This window comes from Athene cunicularia (assembly GCF_003259725.1).
Source record: "Athene cunicularia isolate RWA chromosome 1 unlocalized genomic scaffold, athCun1 chr1_part1, whole genome shotgun sequence".
In the NCBI taxonomy this organism is placed as follows: domain Eukaryota; kingdom Metazoa; phylum Chordata; class Aves; order Strigiformes; family Strigidae; genus Athene; species Athene cunicularia.
Genome location: NW_020799091.1, coordinates 25,760,067 through 25,778,793, shown reverse-complemented (window position 1 = coordinate 25,778,793; position 18,727 = coordinate 25,760,067). Strand labels below are relative to the sequence as shown.

Genomic DNA, 18,727 nt, shown 5'->3' with positions numbered 1-18,727 from the left:
ATCTCTATGATGCCGAATTTCCTTGATAAAAGTTAATTGCTGGTTTAGCTCCTAATAAATGGGAAGTCAGTGATCCATTTATTGATTCCCGTGCTTTCAAGAAAGGAGCTTTTAGCAATAACCTCCCAGTTGCAGTCACTCAATTTACTCTAGAGGTCTTGAGGAACTCTGTAAATTTTAAGAAACCGAGTAATTTTTGTGCATTGTTGTGTGTTAACCCAACATCTGTCTGACAGATATGAAATAGACCCCTTGGGAGACCTAAGTCTTTCTGAGGCAGCAGCTGGAGTCAGGCAGAACGCCCTTCAGCATCCAGCATCAGATGACAATTTGTGAGCAGTGGAATGGAGCCCTAAATTTCTGGTGGCTGTAATGGGAATATAGCAACCCACTTTTCTTGTAGATACCTCCTTGTAAACATCTACAGTTAATTTGGAACTGAACGTACATGACACACTTTTCTTCTCGAATTGAACTTGCAATTTTGAAAAACAAGAATGAAAAGCAAACTGGTAAAATAACAGTGCATTAACAGTAAGAATGTGGTATCTCTGTTCCAGAGGTAAAAAACTGTGCAATAGACATGATCTTTGTTTTACGTGGAGTGAGATTAACAGAACATAATCCACAGGCTGTGCAACCTCTAGTAGCCCAGATTGCATGCAGACCAATACTGTCTTGGAGGGGGAAGTGGGAAACATCTTGCAAAGGATTGCAATTGCTCAGTTCCTGTATATGGATCTGGAGGGAAGTTATTTCGAATGTGTTTCCTTTTCTCTCTCCTGCCTGCCTAAAGCACTGTTGATCTGCTCTGGAAAACAAACAAATTAGTAACAGCCTTTGTACTTACCTCTCATCACACTGCGTAAGGAGACTGGAGCAGATTAGTTACTGTGTTCCTCACGGTGTTTAGTCAAATTTTTGATGAATCAAAACCTCACAGTAATAAAAATGTGTATTATCTTTTCCAAACTAGAATCTCAACAGAGATATTTTTTAAAGCCTGAAGGAAATGGAGGAAAAGACAGTGGGTTACTGCAGTTTGCATTGTCAGCAGTTAAAATGACAAGAAACTACAGTTCTTTGACCAGTAAGCTGTTCAACCTCTAATTGAGCTGCAGAAGGAAATATTTTTTGTGTACCTTGTTATTGAAGGTGAATTTCCTCTTCCCTCTTTTTTTTTTTTTTTTTTTTTTTTTCCCCCCCCCAGGTAGAAGGTAGAGCCAGGAGAAAATCATCCTGTTAGAAGGGATTATTTTGCAGAGCCCTTGCACAAAGTATCCAGGCTAAAAGCAGAGTCATTAAATGCTTTATTATGTGTAAGACTTTAGAGTTATTTTATAGTCATAGTGTTTCAGTATTAATTATAGTTTAGAACTGAATATTTCAGAATCAAAACCATGATTATTGTCTGCCAGTCCTTGGAAATTTATTTCATATGGATTTTGGTTTTCCTTTTAGGCTCTGACTTTTGATTTGTATGTTAGTAAGTGCTGGTTGGAAAAGCATTTTACTTGAATGTTTTTCTAATAGCATATGAGATTGAATGCAAATCTTAGTAGGAAAGCTCACCACTGACCTGTGCAATCATGTGCCTGCCACAGGTAAGTCAGAGTATTTCAGCAGCACTGGGAAAATGTAAATGCTAATAAGTATGCCAATTATAATGTGTTCTGTCTCCCTAAGCTAAAGAAACAAATACAAAGGGCTGTATTTAGTTGTCCACACACAAGCATTGAGTGACACCAGGCTTGTGTGCGATATCAGAGATATTTACATGGAGATACCAGATGTTCACAGGCCTTATGAAAGACCCAAGCCATGCTGCACTGCTGATGAGGTAACTAGTGCATCTCAAAGGGGTCTGGGTACCTTAGATGGGCAACTGAACCAGTCACTAAGTTACACAGCTACTGCCACCATCAAGCTTAAAATATGTAGGTGCCCTGTAGTCTGCTGAGCAGCTGCAATTGTGTGTGAGCATACTCTTAAACTGTGGGAAACATGAGGTAGTGGAACTTAATGAAGAAATTAAGGATGAAGTAGAGCTACACATTTGGTGCAAAGTACATTGTATCATTATTACCTCATGCTTACCACAGATTTAAGGAATACATAGAGGAGAATATTATGCTAACAGATAAGCTTTGACTTGGTAAATCGCAACAGTTTGGTTATATGTTTTGGTTTCCATGTTTTGCTGGTGATCTTACGATTTCTATTGATAGAGACCATTTGTACTTGTTTCAACATCACTTTTTAGTAGGAGTTTGAAATACTTGTATTTTGCAAAAATTAATTCGGTGCACTGTACCCCCAAAATATATTACTGATTTAATTTTTCTTTTCATATTGCAGAGACAAAGCATTAGAATGGCATAAAATATGGCCCAGTTCTACTACAAAAGAAGTGTCAATGCTCCCTACAGAGATCGTATTCCTCTTCGCATTGTGCGGGCAGAATCTGAACTGTCTCATTCAGAGAAAGCCTATCTGAACGCCGTGGAGAAAGGAGATTATGCCAGTGTAAAGAAAGCTTTGGAGGAAGCAGAAATTTATTTCAAGATCAATATTAATTGCATTGATCCCTTGGGAAGAACTGCACTCCTTATTGCAATTGAAAATGAGAACCTTGAGCTTATTGAGCTGCTCTTAAGTTTTAATGTATATGTGGGAGACGCTTTGTTGCATGCCATAAGAAAGGAGGTAGTTGGTGCTGTGGAGCTGCTGTTAAACCACAAGAAGCCCAGTGGGGAGAAACAGGTATGTGCAGGATTTTCTCTATGTTTGTAGTATACTCTAATGAAAATAGAAGAATTATGCAAAGGGAGTAAGCAAAAAGAAAACTAAACCCATCATCCTTCCACACAAGTATTTAAAATCAGAAAACCAATTACTTTGATGCCATATGCATTGTATTCATTCGTGGTTTTGTCAGACATCATAGAATGTTTTGAGTCAGAATGAACCTTTGAAGATCATCTAGTCCAACCCCCTGCCATGGACAGTGACATCTTTCACTAGACCAGGTTGCTCAAAGCTCCGTCCAACCTGTCCTTGAATACTTCCAGGGAGAGGGCAGTCACAACTTCTCTGGGAAAACTGTGCCAGTGTCTCACCACCCTCTCTGTAAAAAATGTCTTCCTTATGTCCAATCTAAACCTTCCCTCCTCCACTTTTAAACAGTTGCCCCTTATCCTGTCACTCCAGGCCTTGGTTAAAAGCCTCTCTTCATCTTTCTCATAATCCCCCTTGAAGTACTGGAAGGCTGCAATAAGGTCTCCCTGGAGCCTTCTCTCCTACAGGCTGAAGAACCCCAACTCTGAGCCTTTTCTCACAGGAGATGTGTTCCAGCGCTCTGACAGTTTTTGTGGCCCTCCTGTGAATCCACTTCAACAGGTCCATGTCTGTCTTGTGCTGGGGACCCCAGAGCTGGGTGCAGTGCTCCAGGTGACGTCTTACAAGAGCAGAGTAGAGGATAAGAATCACCTCCTCTAGCCTGCTAACTATGCCTCTTGTTGTATGGCCCAGGATACAGGTGGCTTTCTGGGCTGCAAGTGCACATTGTTCATTTATGCCAATATTTTTCATCAACCAGCATCCTCAAGTCCTTCTTGGCAGGGTTGCTCTCAATCCCTTCACACCCCAGCCTGTATTGTTACTGGTGTTTTCCACAACCCAGGTGCAGGGTCTTTCACTTGACCTTGTTGAACTTCATGAGGTTGACATGGTGCTCACTTCTCAAGCATATCAAGGTCACCTCTGTCAATGAGAGTTTCAACCCCTCCATGTGGAGGCCACCATCACCCAAGTCAGGAAGGCAATACTGGAAGACATGACCGAATTGGTCAGAACTCCATCTCTGTCTCCAGTAGTGGTCTATCCTATCTAGTACAGCTAAAAAGTTACAAACTCCACTCTCTTTCTCCCTGTCTTCTCTCAAATGAAAAAATCATTACATACAGTCTCATTCATGATAAATGTGATACCTACTCTGCTTCCCCTTTCACTGCCTTGAGACATCTCTAGGAGGTAGATGGCCTCCTTTGTATCCTTCTCATTTTGAGATACTAGTGGAGATAGGATAACATAGCCCCAAAATTCTGATATTCCTAGGACTCTTCCAGGAGAAAAACCTTTAAAATAGTTAGAATATTGTATTATATTTTCATATATTCGAATTTTCATGCTTTACAGGTACTGTATTAATGTATTTCAATAGATACTATGCTGAAATGATTACAGGTCTTTTACAGATAATGCATACAATATGTTTTAATTACAGTATAATGTACTTGCTATAGTTAGAATTGCAGGTAATAGGTAAAGAGTATAATTTTTGCTGATAAAATAACATGAATTCTATGCTTTTTTTGTTAAGGAAAGAAAGAAAGAAAGAAAGAAAGAAAGAAATATAGTAGGCCTTTGTACAAATGTGTGTGTCTGCCTTCTCTTCTAGACAATAAAAGCAGAGATCCTTTATAATGACAACAGTTTTATGTCAAGAGAAAGGGAAAAAAAATAGATTCACTTTATGTTTATCTCATTTCATTATTTCTCAGCTGATAGTGAGATGAGAATACAATATATGGAAATTTCTCAATGCAGTGAATCGGGGCCCAGAAGGATCAATGCATAGCCCTGTGACAAGCCAGTTAAACCACCTGTGTCTCCATTCTCCATCATCTGTAATGGAAGTTGTTATGTGCAGAGTGGAGTTCATCTCACTGGACAGTAGCCATCCAAAGTTGTACCTCATCTCTGATGTGGCTGCCTAGGCTCCCCTTGCCAGTGGAAAAAAGAGGAGATCCCTGGAGAGCAACTCATACTGTCTTTCTCAATTACGTGTCTTAAAACGGCATAAACCAGTTTTTCAACTAGGTAGAGTCTACAGATTTACCTCACACTAGGAGCTTAAATTTCAGGCTTTTATTTAGACTTTCAGAACTACTTTTTTGTATGTACCACAGCTACCTCAGTGTAACTGCATGAGTACAAATAGCAAAATTAGCCACAAACTGCTTTGGTTCAAACTAGAGGTTAGTTCTCTGGGCCGGAGCTTAAGGGCATTGTTTCAGTGCCAGGCTCCACTGCTGGCTGGTATGGAGAGTGCTGCTTCTCCGTCTCTTCCTCAGTTTCCCTGGTTGCACTTGCTAAGGGTCTTCCCATTACTGTAAAGCATGAAGAATAATCATGAAGCATTTGAATAGACACATATCCTTCTGTGTCTGTACAAGGCTAGGCTAGCGCACTGCAAATGCAAATACTGCTTGCAAGCCAGCGGTCGCAAAGAATGGTCTTTAAACAAATACATTATTTACACACACATGCCGTTTTTTTGCACTGGGGACCCCAACAATCATTAAACTTCTATGGTTGTTGTATGTGTAAATAATCAAGTTGGTTCATTTTTAGGAAAAGGTCATGTTGAAGACAAGGTAAACATGGATTACATTTTGCCGGTAATGCTGCAGTGAAGCAGATACAACTGTGCATATTTAATATAATCAAAAGCACTTGATGACTGGAAAATCACTATGGTACGCTAAAGATATAAAATCTGGATGCTTTGAATTATATACTAAAATTTATATTTTCAGTGTTTAGACACAAAGATGCATTTTTTTTTTCCCTGGAGAATCAAGTTCCTTTTGAAACTCTATTTCAAACTAGACATTTTTTGATTACTTTTATTTGTAAACATTTGCCATATTGTTTAGATGATGATTCATTTTCAGACTCTGTGCTTTTAATAACATGATATCTTTGCCTGTTTGGTTTTCCTTGTTTGTATAAAGCTGGTCATGTGTGGTAAAATCCTAGCCCCTTGAAGTTAGTGGGAGTTTTGCCATTGATTTGGTTGAGGTCATGATTTCACCCTTTTGCTCATTTATCTTTGCCCCCGATGAAAAGTTATTCATAGAGGAGACAGATAATAAGGAATAAGAAAAATACATGCGCCAAATACTTCCAAGCTTAAACAGTTTAGATTCTCAAATATTTCATTAGTGATGAAAGTTATGAACATTCAAATGCAGAAAAAACTGATGACTCATGATTTACAAGTAAATCAATTAGCTCTTCATATTTTTTATATTAATGAGATAATATTCTATGTATGATGCATATCTAATTTCAGATTCACCTTCATACAATAATGTAATTATACTTATAAAATCAAAGAATTTTTAAGCATAGGTTTTCCTACATAATTCTAGAGCTCATTGACAATGTCAGAAAGCTAGAAAAAAATTTTTTTTCTTGTACCAACAGAAAGCTACAATTCTTCAGGACAGCTGAAATGTATCTTTTGTAATAACTGTTTTTTCTCCAAAATTTAATTCTTTCAACATTAAAATTTTTAAAAAGGGGAAAAATGTAAAAATATGTTAATTCCAACCAAGAATTAATGAATGTATTTAAAATAATGCTTTTTTGCATTTTTTGTAAAAGTTTTCCAAACATTATCTTCAAAATTAGGAGATACCACTGAATCTTGCACTAATGCTTCCTCCTCAAAAAAAAAAACCAAACCAACCCCCCAAAAAAACCCCACAGGAAACAACAGTCAGATCTTGTTAAAGTTTTATCTAAGCTCCCTAGTCTACTGACCACTCAGCTGTTGGGCTCTACCTAATATCCATATCTGATGTGCTTTGTATTCAATGACCACATGGATTACAGTGAGTTAAAGCTGATTATCAATATGTGATGGATACATCTGGTGCCACCTGGTGACTACAGATGAGGGATGTACAACAGCTTTGAATTGTGTTTGACTCCTGGTAGTCTGTGAGTGAGGTTTTTATGGTATACATCAGTACAACTCAGGAAAAGGTTATTTTGTCATTTGCATTCTATTTTCTACACTTTTTTAGCTGTACCAGCTGCTAGAGGACATATAAAAGAGAATAACACAAATTAAGGTGAATGAGTTGAGGAAACTTGTCCAAGTACTTTTAAATTACCAGTTCTTCAAAGCCATATGTCCTAAATTATCTGCCAAGTCACTTGTTGCTTACTGTGATGGATAGTTAAATGCCAAATTAGGAGGGAAAAAAGCTGTTCTTTAAAATTTGGTATCTGCAGAAAACATTTTTATCTTGTTAAATTACATGCAGCATCTACAGATGGATGGGGGTTAGGTAACAACAACAACAACAACAGAGAATACCTTTATCTAAATCACAGCTTGCCCTACTGCTTGAACTACCCAGGCATGAACCTCTAGCTGGGTGGTTGACCACCTAGACATGCATATATTTAAGGAATACTGAAGCAGAGGTATAGTTGTCTTCTAAGGATGCTACAAAGCACAAAAGTAAATCAAGACTCAGTTATTAAACTCGAATCTGTGTAGCATTGTATTAGCTGGCAGTCTAGACTTAGGGCATGAGAACCTGACTGCAATGTTTACAGGTATTGCCTTGCTAGCAGAAGCACATGGTAGTGCTCTTGTACCTCCCTGTTCACTATTAGAAGTCAATTTTGTGATACTGTGCGTATTTTTATAGGTGGACACCCTAGGGGATAGCTTTCTGCAGATGTCTGAAAAAAATACTGTGCTAATGCCAGAATGGCATTTGCAAACATAAGAGAATTCCTAGAGGAGAGAGAACTTTAGGACATGGAGGGAAGGGATCACAGTGATGTGTCCCTCCTTCACTCCTTCTGTGGTGCAAAAGTCAATTAAAATGAAAACAGTGCTGGGCACGGAGGGAAGGTCATGGTAAGAGGGTGGAAGCTGGCAGACTTTAGCCCCTGCAGCTTTTTTCCAGACAGTTTGGAACCAAAAAGTTAATAGCCATCAAGGCAGTTTGGGAGGTAAATCCGTATAACAGATTATAGTCTGTGGGTGCTTTGGATGCACAGATTTAATGTCACCCTTACACAGTCTTTCCTAGAGGTTCTGGTGTCTTCAGTGAGGCTTCTATCCCTGCCCACTGTCCAGACAGGTTTCTCTTTTAACAGGATGATTTGTCTGCCTGTAGTGCATCAGCTCCTTGTACATCACCTCTGCATTTCCAGGGTGTCACAGCAAAGTACATATCTAAATTTTTCTCCTGTCTTGTTTGGTCAACATCAGCAGAACAGTCAATGAATAGCAGTCAGTGCATACTTTCTGATACCCTGCCTTAGGAAATCTTTGTAAGAATTGCTACAGTTGACTCCACCTCTGCAAAAATGCTGTGAATTGTGCATTTCATTTCCTGAAGGGGAGACAGAAGGTCTTTGGGATCAGCTTGACTCCTCTTTTCTTTTGTGTACTGTGCTCTCACACCACGTGCAGAGAAAATAAGAAATTGCTGGCATAGTGCTGGAAGATGGAAAGCTGAAAAGAGACTATATCCACCTCCTGCGACCTTTTTGCTCTCCTGGGACAACCAATAAAGTCATACTATAGTTTATGCAAAATCCCCACCTTCTACTTACTGTGCTGAGAAATGTTATACATGTTGAATTTCTCCATCATAATTGCAACCTCTTTTTCTGCTGCTTACTCACTTCTACAAATTCAGTCTTTTTTCCTGACAGTCAAAGAGAAACTGGAAAGCCAGGCCTCAGCTTCTTCAATGTGTTGGCCTCTAAAAATGCAAGTACATAGCGTAGACAGTTTTTTTTCATTGGTTTTCATGAATTTTCCTGGCAGTGTCTTGAAGGCCCAAGAAAGAGTAAGTTCAATGTGTCGTCTAAGTATTGGGGAAAAAAAAAAGAACAAAACAACAACAACAAAAAAAAACAGGCAAACCCCAAACCTCAAAAGCTTAAAATGTACAGACAGACATTTTGGAAGGACTGAAAGACATAGCATATTCCTTGGTGAAGAGCGTATTGTATGTGGGTACCAGAGACAGAGTATAAGAGCCTGGCATGTGGTTAGGAAGTGGTAGAAGATACTGATACCTGAATTAGCATATCAGCACCTTCATGAGTTTTTACTGCCTTTTCAAGGCTAAAAGTTAGTTAAGATGGAGATGAGCACAGCAGGGATTGTCAATGCCACCTGGTTACACTGGACCTGAAAATGTCCACCTACCCCAGACATTATACTCACTTTGCAAAATCCACTTCCACTATCCCAGTTCTTCCCATTGTTCCCATGCTTTCTGTAAACCTGGTTAGCTACCACTTGTGTTGTACTCAGAGCTATAGATTAAGTTTCTGACTTTACTGCTAGGTCTGAGACTCCCTCAGGAAGAGCATAAGGATAGTTACCATTTTATCTCCAGACAGACCGTGAGAAACCCTTCTTAATCAACTCTTTAGTAGTCTCTCTGGTCATGGTAGGCTTTACAACTGGGATATTCCTGAGCAGCTGGGCAAAAGGTATGGTATGTTCTATCCTTTATCTCTGGGAGAAAGGACAGAAATGAAAGAGATTAAACTTTTGTGTAGGAGGTAAGGACAGCAAGCTGTGATTATATGCTTTTATATTATAAGGAAAATGGCATCTGGAAGAGATGGGCAGTGTGAGAAGTCGTATGTAGGAGGATAGCAGCTCTGATACCTTGCAAACCAGATGTGAATCCAGGAATCTAACCCAGCCAAGCATCCTAACGGTGCTTTATGCTGCATATCCAGTGCTTGCCAGGGACATTTTAGCCATATCTGAAAAATAGGATCCAGGACATTTTGGAGTTCCAGAGCCCCAGAATGTGTGGTGAAAGCATCTTCACTCAAGAGGCAAGAGTCCATCATCCCACATCTGGGTGTTGAAAGAGCTATTAGAAAGCTAGAGGGAGGTCTGGCCAGCCCCCTGATCTGGATGATAGGCAGACCAGCACCTCAGAGCTTGCTCTGGCATTTATGTGCTACTCTGTTTTAGCAGCCGCTATGAGCACTGTGGACAGGAAGAGTTACCCAGGTGGATCAGTAGGAAGGCTTGCTATCTTGACATTTTTTGGGAGGTGGGGAGAGAAGGGGTATTATTTTGCTGTCACAGGCTAAAGTTATATTTTACAAATCTTGATGCATTTAGCTGATTGATAATTATTTGGGGTGTGGGAAGGTAGAAGTAGAGGTGCTGCCAATACAAGTTGTCTTTCACTTGAATCTATTGCATGCAGTTCTCATCAGCATAAACAGAGTTCGATCTTATGCCAAAATGTGTCTTAACATCTGATATTTTTAGCAGTGTTGCCATGCAGTTTTGGAGAGAATGAAAGGATATGAGAGAACAGTCAGGAGGAGGGAATGGTCCTGTTGTGAGGATGTGTCAAGGATGTACAGTATAGTTTCTAGGCCACTGGGGCAGGCTGCTACATGGATGTTCAGGCACTCACCTAAGCTATCTGGGAAGGGTTACAGACAGCAGGGCTAGATAGCCATGCAGGCAAAGTGCCTTCAGTCTGGCAGCATTCCCAGAAACAGATAAAAAGTCTAAAGGTGAAAAGTCAGGAAACAGCATAAAAGCAGCACAGAGCCTGAAGAGTCATTTTCCATTTCTGAAATGTTGGCAGCATAGAATCTGCTCCACTGACAGAGCTCCTATCAGGTCTGACAGAGTGCCTATTTTCTAGGGAATACCCCACGTGTCCTCATCACCCACTCTGTTCCTTTTGTGTCTCTTAGTATCTTTGGACTTCTTGAAGCTGCCCTTTGAGGAGTTAGTACATGCAGAGCCTTTAGTTGGCTTTGATAAATTATTTTGCTTCCAAGCCTCATGGGATGATAACATTTTCTCAGCCCTGCATTGCCACACAACCCAACAGTGTACATGGGGAAGTTGCTATGTCAGGGTTCTGCCTCCTCTTGGTAACAGTGTGGGTCATCATGAAGAAGACCAGGGAATATGTACAGGTTGTAGGCCCAGCACACCTCCAGTGGACTTTAACTACAAAGATGTTGGACCAGTTGTTTTAAGAGGTTAGTAAAATTTTCGTGTAGTTACTGAACTGGGACATATACTGGTGAATCAGGGACAGAAAGAAAAAGATTTTATGACCACTTAGATAAGTTTTTCTTATCAAAAACTCTTTCTCCAGTAACTGGAAAATATAATTCACAACCACTTGTGTAGTGCTCTTCGTCTGTTGAGATTAAAGCATCATTCTTGTTTTGAAAATGTCTCCCACAGAAGTTCATGAACTAAGTGCCTTTTCTGAATGTTCTGATTAATGACAGTCTAGCTAGTAATGAGTATGGAGGAGGCAATGCAAAGCTATTTTGTCAGGCTTGAAGTACACAGTCTCGAAGTGGAATGTGAGGGCACAGAGTTGGTTCTTCCCACTCCTAGCTGCCTGAGTGGGTAGCTGAGTATGTTTTTCCTAGTGGCATCTGATTAATTAGAATTTTCTGACAGGTTTTAACATATTGATAGACAGAGATGAATGGAAGAGGCTGTGTAGGGGATATTTCAGTTTACTGATGAAACAGATATAGCAGCCTATCCACATATTCAGTCTCTCATATAATCATTTGGGTACACACATCAGCATGTAGTTTTTAAGGAAAGGTGTACCATAAAGGTGGAGATGACTAATTGCATATGAGATAGAGATATGGATTTAAATAAGAATTGTTCTTTGATTTTTTTAGAGGGAAGCTGATTGTTTTCAATTTCCAAAAAAATCTGCACCTAAGCAATAAACCCAAACTGTCTGTATTTATAAGCATCAGAGGTAGGGTAGGTGTCTCTATAGAAAAACCTGTGATGATTACTAAAGACTCAAGAAGCTGTTTTGCTGGTTCCATCAAAGAGAGCTGCTAGCAGTTTCACTGTTGAGGTAGGCAATGTGTTCTGCAATATGCACCAATCACCTTGTAACAAATGCTAAATCATAATATTCCAAAACTGAAGCAATGGCAAAAGAAGCATGCCAAAATATGGGGAAATGTGATAGTTTCTTGACCTGTACAAAATGATGAGCCATTTTTTATTTGCAACATTAAAAAAAATCTTACCTGCAGAATTCTTACAGATAGATTCCTGGCAGGTAGTGTTATTGATGATGATTTACACCAGCTGTGAAATTGTCTGTTTTAAGAGTTTGTAGAAGTTCAGAAAATATGGATGATGACAAATACAGACTTAGTTCAAAGACAATTTGTGAACCAAACTTCTATCTAAACTTTAAGTGTCATAGATTCAGAAAGATTAAGTGCTTTTCTGTCATTATTTTCTGTCTTTTTCAGACTTCTTTTTTTTTTTCAGTTTATGCTGGAAATATAGGCACTTTCTACCAGGAGAAGATGAGTGCTGTTATCAATAAGCACTTGAAAATCTAAACTAAATAAAAATCTTTAGAAAAATCTAAAATAATTCAAAATCTTTAGAAGGTTAACTCATATATTAGTTGAGCCCCACTTTACAGGACTCACCCAAGTTTACAATCAGAATAGGGACAGCATACAAATAAGAAAAGAAGATGTCCCAAATCCCTGCTTTCCACAATTAGTGGTCCTGTACTGTCATCTTCATAAACCTCCATGCCTGGAATCCTTTTTGCCAAACCTACCTGCTTTCACTTCCTGACAACTCAACAACTGTAAATACAATTTCAACTAAAGATTTTAACAGCTTTTCAATGCTTGAAAACAGGATAAACATCAGCTCTGAAGCTGGAAGTGTAAATCTATTAAAAAGAACAAGAGATTTACCAAATAGAGTTGGTTGAGTAGTCTTCTAAGGTCTATAAATCCCCATAGCCAATTATCTTTACATTCGGCTATGCAATTTAACTTAGGAAGTTAACAAATTTATAAAGATTAAAGGAGCAATATAAACAAACCAGTATCTTCTCTGCCCAGAGCAGCCTCCCAGGGGACAGTTAATGATTTTGTCCTTGATAAAACAGATTGAGAAGATCTGTGCTATATATAAATACATATATACAGATATATGTATGTAAGGGGTGGGCATCAGCGCCCAATTCAGACGCGTGAATCTGAATTCAATATAGCAGAAGAACCAGGGGTCTGTGCAGAGATGTCTCCTGTGTCAGGGCAGCTTGTCTGTGCTTCACCTGTGCTGCAAAGGGGTGATACCCTCCAGTAAGTCTTGTGTCATATCTATGTAAGTCTCTCTGATTCTCTCGGGTATTTTACATGGTACTAGATGCCTATGTCTAGGTACCTGAATCACTCCTTTAGTGATTACATATAAGCCAGGTATCTGTTCTCCCAGTAAATTCAGTAAAGAGCTAAATGATCTGCTGACCAAATACAAGTGTCTACCTTAAGCTAAGAAAAATAGTTCTCTGGACCCTATTGACTGCATCAACAAGGGGCGCAGCTCGGAGGCTCACATGTAGTGGATAGGGGAAATGTGAGGCACCCTAGTATATCTGTGAGACATGTGGGCCTGGAAGTTATGAGACAGGACCTGTGCAGACCTGTGCGAGACCTGTACCTGTGTGGAGTGGTGACTGGAGGTCACACAGGACACCTGGACTATCTGAAATAGCACTACGCACCTACGTGGGGGCAATTGAGATGAGCCCTAGATTTACACTGGGTATAACAGGAGCTTAAAAACCTAATCCACGTATAGAGTTTATTGTTAGGAGTTTAAATCCAGAGATAAATCCCATCCTGCAGGTTCATTTACAACATATCCTTTCTCTGGCAGTGTCCAATGCATAAACCCAGGAAAGACTTTAGGAATAGGACCACCAGAGCCCTGTTGTTGAAAGAATCTCTTTCATAGGTGCTGAAGTTCCTGATGGACACAAACTCCCAGGCAATCCAGTGCCACAAAGTGGTCCACTGAAAAATACTTTCAAAGAGCCATTCTAGAGTTCTTCCTTGTCTGTGAGCCACTGTGCTAAAATGCAGTTACCTGGAACATTCCTGTGGAGATACCTCTTAAGTAAGTTTTATGCAAGGAGGAGTAGAATTCAGAAGACTTTTTCAAAGTGAACATTAGTTTTTGAGTCAAATGTGCAATCATACCTAATAATCTTTAAAATGAATGGCTTTCCAAACCTTCAGCCGTAGGAAAACCCTATGAAAATGTAAAAAAACAGAAACATGCCAGTGTTGAGAAGCTTGCTCATGTATGGTCCTCAACACTCCATCATCAACTTCGCTCTTGTCATAGGGCATCCCTTGTCAAATTGTTCTGTGGGCGGTGAAGTTTATGAAGTCTGATTTCCACACAGCTGTGTGCATCATGATTGAATTTCCTCAGTTTTTAATGTCATGACTGTTCATCAAAGCTTTTTAAGAGGCTGATCCACTTACAATATCCTCTTTTTGTATGAGTTCTCTGGTATCTAGTAACACAGTTGATCTTACACTCCAGAATTTTCTTCAGATATCAATCATCCACCTCTTTTACGAAACTTGCAGGAATTTAGTATCTCTAATTTCCTTCCTGTTAACATCCAGCTGAAATAGCCCAACAAATTCAAAAGTTACGATGGTGTAACTGACAGAGTCCATTAATGTGATTACAGAGGCTTACTCTTCTTAGGAGACTACCAGTTTAGCCTATCAATTTACCAGCTGTTTTCTGGATAGAGGATACACATCACATATTGTGCTGACAGAAGTGTTTTAATAGTCCTTTATGCCCATGCCAGGATACATATCTTCCACTTCACCCCAGATTGGGTAGAAGCAAAATTATTTCCCCTTTCAATTCAGCAACTAAAATATTACTGAGGGTTGTTAATAAAATATTATCCAAGTTTGCAGTCTTGTCACAATGTGTGAGGCTTTCTAGCAGAAAAAAAAAAAAAAAAAAAAAAAAAAAAAAAAGCTTTTGATTTCTTCTTATGTACTGCCAAGATGCAGCTAAATATTTGCAGAGAATGCAAAAAAGTCTGCTGCCATTTTATTTGTTCCTAAGTAGTTTTATGACGTCAACTGTAAGTACACACAAGCTGGCTGACAAGATGAAATTTCTCTTTGCTGCTCATTTAAACTTCTGCTTATTAAGCCTCTGTTACTACCATGCACTGAAATGAGTAAAAATATACTTATATAAGCTCAGCACATTACAAATACTTCTTTACCTTTAGTATATATATATAAATACTTCTTCATCTTAGGATCCATCATGTGTATAAGAGGTGTAGAGATCAAGATCTGCAATCAATCACCTCAAGAGAAATGCAACAGTAAGATAAGACTAACCTGAAACAAGGAGAACTCACAGTATTAAAGGATTTGAACCAATCCGTTCCCTTTGGCACCAGTTTCAAAGACTTCTTTCTAGCAAACAACCCTTAAATACCTCTAACTAACTATTCTGTTCCTGGTCTTTCACTGCATAAGACATGGTATAATAGTACACGCCTCTCCCATTTCTCCTTTGGTCTCTTTGCAGTGAAAATGCAACAGGAAATTTTTTATTTCTAGCAAACTCTGTTGTTTACCACTACATCTTTCCAAAACCTCATAATCAGTAGGATTGTTTAGTTTATTCTTGCTTGTAGGGAGGATTAAAGTGTCTATTGTTAAGGAATTGAATACAGCTGAGAATATTAATAACCTGTAATAAAATTCAATTGTCAATCCTTTGCCTCTCAATGGAACTTCTATTTTTCACTCCCAGAATATCCTAGCATAGTTGCCACCCTTGGTTTCCTCTGTCCTCTATTTCAGAAACAAGTCCTGTTTTGCATCTGTAAAATATGGAAAATGTATAGTGTGGTACAAAAACTAGAACTGCTAAATAGCAAACCACTGAACAACATACCATGAATAACATATTTATGAAACAGCTTACTGTGACATTTCTCTGCATGCTCTGCAGATTTATGGAGTTTTTATGTTCCTGCCATACTCTTTTGTATTCCTTTCTCATAATATTTTGAAAATATAGAAAATAATTTTCGTTAAATGTTTTGCAAATTTGCCTGATTCCCACTTAGTTCTTTGAGAGTATAACCCTTCTAATTTTCTCAGACATGATATTTACTTCCCAGCTGTGAAGATATCTCAGATTACTTTGCAATGCTAAATAATTGCAATCAGCTGTAAAGAAGTTTAACTAATTCCCACCCTTCCCTCTGAGATGCCTCTATCTCTTAACAGTTTGTTGATACCTAGAGAGGCCACCAATCTGTTACTGTTCTTTCTGCAAAAGCTTCTTTTCAAAAACTATCTTACTCATTCCTTAGCATGTGGGATGCCTTTTCTTGTTTCTAAATCTGTGAAGCTTAGGGAAAAATAAAGGATCCAGCTCAGATTCTAAGAACTCTTTTTCTAACTTCTCTCAAGACCCCACTGGAGAAGCAAGCTGATTTCCTCCTGCTGCCTCAGCTAACTATGGGAGTCATTATGGGAGAAAGCAAAAAACAGGGAAATGCAAGAGCTTTTCCACAGCTTTCTAATCAGACCAGACAAGGATTCTCAGGAAATGCAGTGTCAGACATAAACCTCATTGGAATGATTTTGCCTTTATGAACCAATTTGTGTTTGAGGAAAGTATGTATGCACCCATTTAAAAACATTCAGTTAGGATGCTCCCACTAGGTCTGCTTTGAACGATGAAGTTTCATAATATGACATAGTGGCTATCACAGAAACGTGGTGGGATGCCTCACACGACTGAAGTGCTGCAATCCATGGCTACAAGCTCTTCAGGAGGGATAGACAGGGAAGGAGATGTGGTGCAGTGGCCCTATATGTAAGAGAATGCTATGACAGCTCAGAAATCCAGTATAGTGATAACGGGGTTGAGAGTGCGTAGATTAGGTTAAGGGCCAATAAAGCAGATCTTGCTGTGGGAGTCTGCTATAGACCCCCCAACCAAAGCGGTGAGGTGGATGAAGTTTTCTACAAACAGTCAGGAGAAATCTCTCAGTCGTGTGCCATTGTTCTTCTGGGGGACTTCAACCTCCCAGATATCTTCTGGAAACACAACACAGCAGAGAGGGAACAATCCAGGAGGTTCCTGGAATGTGTGGAGGATAACTTCCTCACACAGCTGGTGAGTGAGCCCACCAGGGAAGGTGCCCTCCTGGACCTGCTGCCTGTGAACAGGGAAGAGCTTGTGGGGGAGGTAAAGGTTGGAGGCCGTCTAGGGTGCAGTGACTGTGAGATGGTTGAGTTTTCGATCCTTGGAGAAACAAAGTGAGGGGTTAGTAAAACTTCCACCTTAAACTTCTGCAGGGTTAACTTTGACTCATTCAAAAGACAGATTAACAAAATCCCTTGGGAGGCTGCCTTGAAGGAAATGGGATTCCAGGAAGGATGGACATACTTCAAGAGAGAAGTCCTAAAGGCACAGGAGCAGGCTGTTCCCGTGTGCTGGAAAACAAGCAGGCAGGGAAGGAGACCGGCCTGGCTAAACAGGGACCTTTGGCTGGATCTCAAGAACAAAAGGGGAATCTATTGACTTTGGAAGAGGGGCCAGGTCTCTCACAAAGACTATAAAGATGTAGTGAAGTTATGCAGGGAGAACATTAGGAAAGACAAAACACAGCTAGAGCTCAATTTGGCCACAACTTTTAAGGATAATAAAAAATGTTTCTATAAATTCGTTAACAGCAAAAGGAGGATTAGGGAAAATCTCCCTCCTTTACTGGATGCAGAGGGAAACATGGTAACTAAGGATGAGGAAAAGGCTGAGGTGCTCAACACCTGCTTTGCCTCAGTCTTTAGCAGTGGAACTGGCTGTTCCCTGGACACCCAGCTCATGAGCTGGGAGATGGGGAGGGGACGCAGATTGAGGTCAGCACAGTTGAAGAGGAGGTGGTCAGAGACCTGATGCACCACTTGGATGTACACAAGTCTGTGGGACCGGTTGGGTTACACCCAAGGGTGCTGAGGGAGTTGGCAGATGTGCTCGCCAAGCTGCTGTCCATGATTTACCTGAAGTCATGGCTAACTGGGGAGGTGCCATTGGACTGGAGGGTGGAAAATGTGACACCCATCTACAAGAAAGGCAAAAAGGAGGATCCAGGAAACTATAGACCTGTCAGTCTGACCTCGGTGCCAGGGAAGGTCATGGAGCAGGTCATCTCGGGTGCCATTAAAAGTCATATAATGGACGACCAGGGGATCAGGTCTAGTCAGCATGGTTGATAAAAGGCAGGTCCCGCCTGACAAACCTGATCTCCTCGTATGAAAAGATGACACAACTATTGGACAAGGTAAAGGCTGTGGTTATTGTCTACATAGATTTTTGAAAAGCATTTGACACAGTTTCCCATAGAATTCTCATAGAAAAACTGGCTGCCCATTGCCCAAATGAGTGAACAGTCTGCTGGGTCAAGCACTGGATGGATGGGCAGTCCCAGAGAGTGGTGGTCAGTGGAGCTGAATACAGCTGGCGTCCTGTCACAAGTGGTGTTCCTCAGGGCTCGGTGTTTACTGATGATCTTGATAAGGACACAGAGTGTATAATCAGTAAATTCACAAATGACCCCAAGGTAAGCGGGAGTGTCAATCTCCATGAGGATAGGGAGGCTCTACAGAGAGACTTGGATAGATTGTATCAGTGGGCCAATGTTAATGGGATGAGCTTCAACAAGGCCAAGTACCAGGTCCTGCACTTGGGCCACAACAACCCCCTGCATGGCTACAGGCTTGGGGAGGTGTGGCTGGAGAGCTGTCTGGAAGAAAAGGCTCTGGGGGTTCTCATTGACAAGCAGCTGAACATGAGCCAGCAGTGTGCCCAGGTGGCCAAGAAAGCCAACGGCATCCTGGCTTGGATTAGAAATAGTGTGGCCAGCAGAAGTAGGGAGGTGACAGTTCCTCTGTACTCTGCACTGGTGAGGCCACACCTGGAGTATTGTGACCAGTTTTGGGCACCTCAATACGAGAGAGATAT

The 18,727-nt window shown here is 40.2% G+C and overlaps 1 protein-coding gene across 2 annotated transcripts in view; it reads left to right on the top strand.

Annotated features, from left to right (window-relative positions):
• Positions 1-1,280: 1,280 nt before the first annotated feature.
• Positions 1,281-18,727, top strand: part of TRPC4 (transient receptor potential cation channel subfamily C member 4) — a 104,522-nt gene continuing 87,075 nt past the window's right edge. The window contains exons 1-2 of one of the 2 annotated variants that reach the window (XM_026854663.1): positions 1,281-1,319; positions 2,359-2,763. In XM_026854663.1, coding sequence (XP_026710464.1) covers positions 2,386-2,763 — 378 coding nt within the window. In that variant the 5' untranslated portion in view covers positions 1,281-1,319; positions 2,359-2,385. Of the gene's footprint in view, positions 1,320-2,358; positions 2,764-18,727 lie in introns of those variants that run through there. The other variant, XM_026854671.1, reaches the window with a different exon arrangement.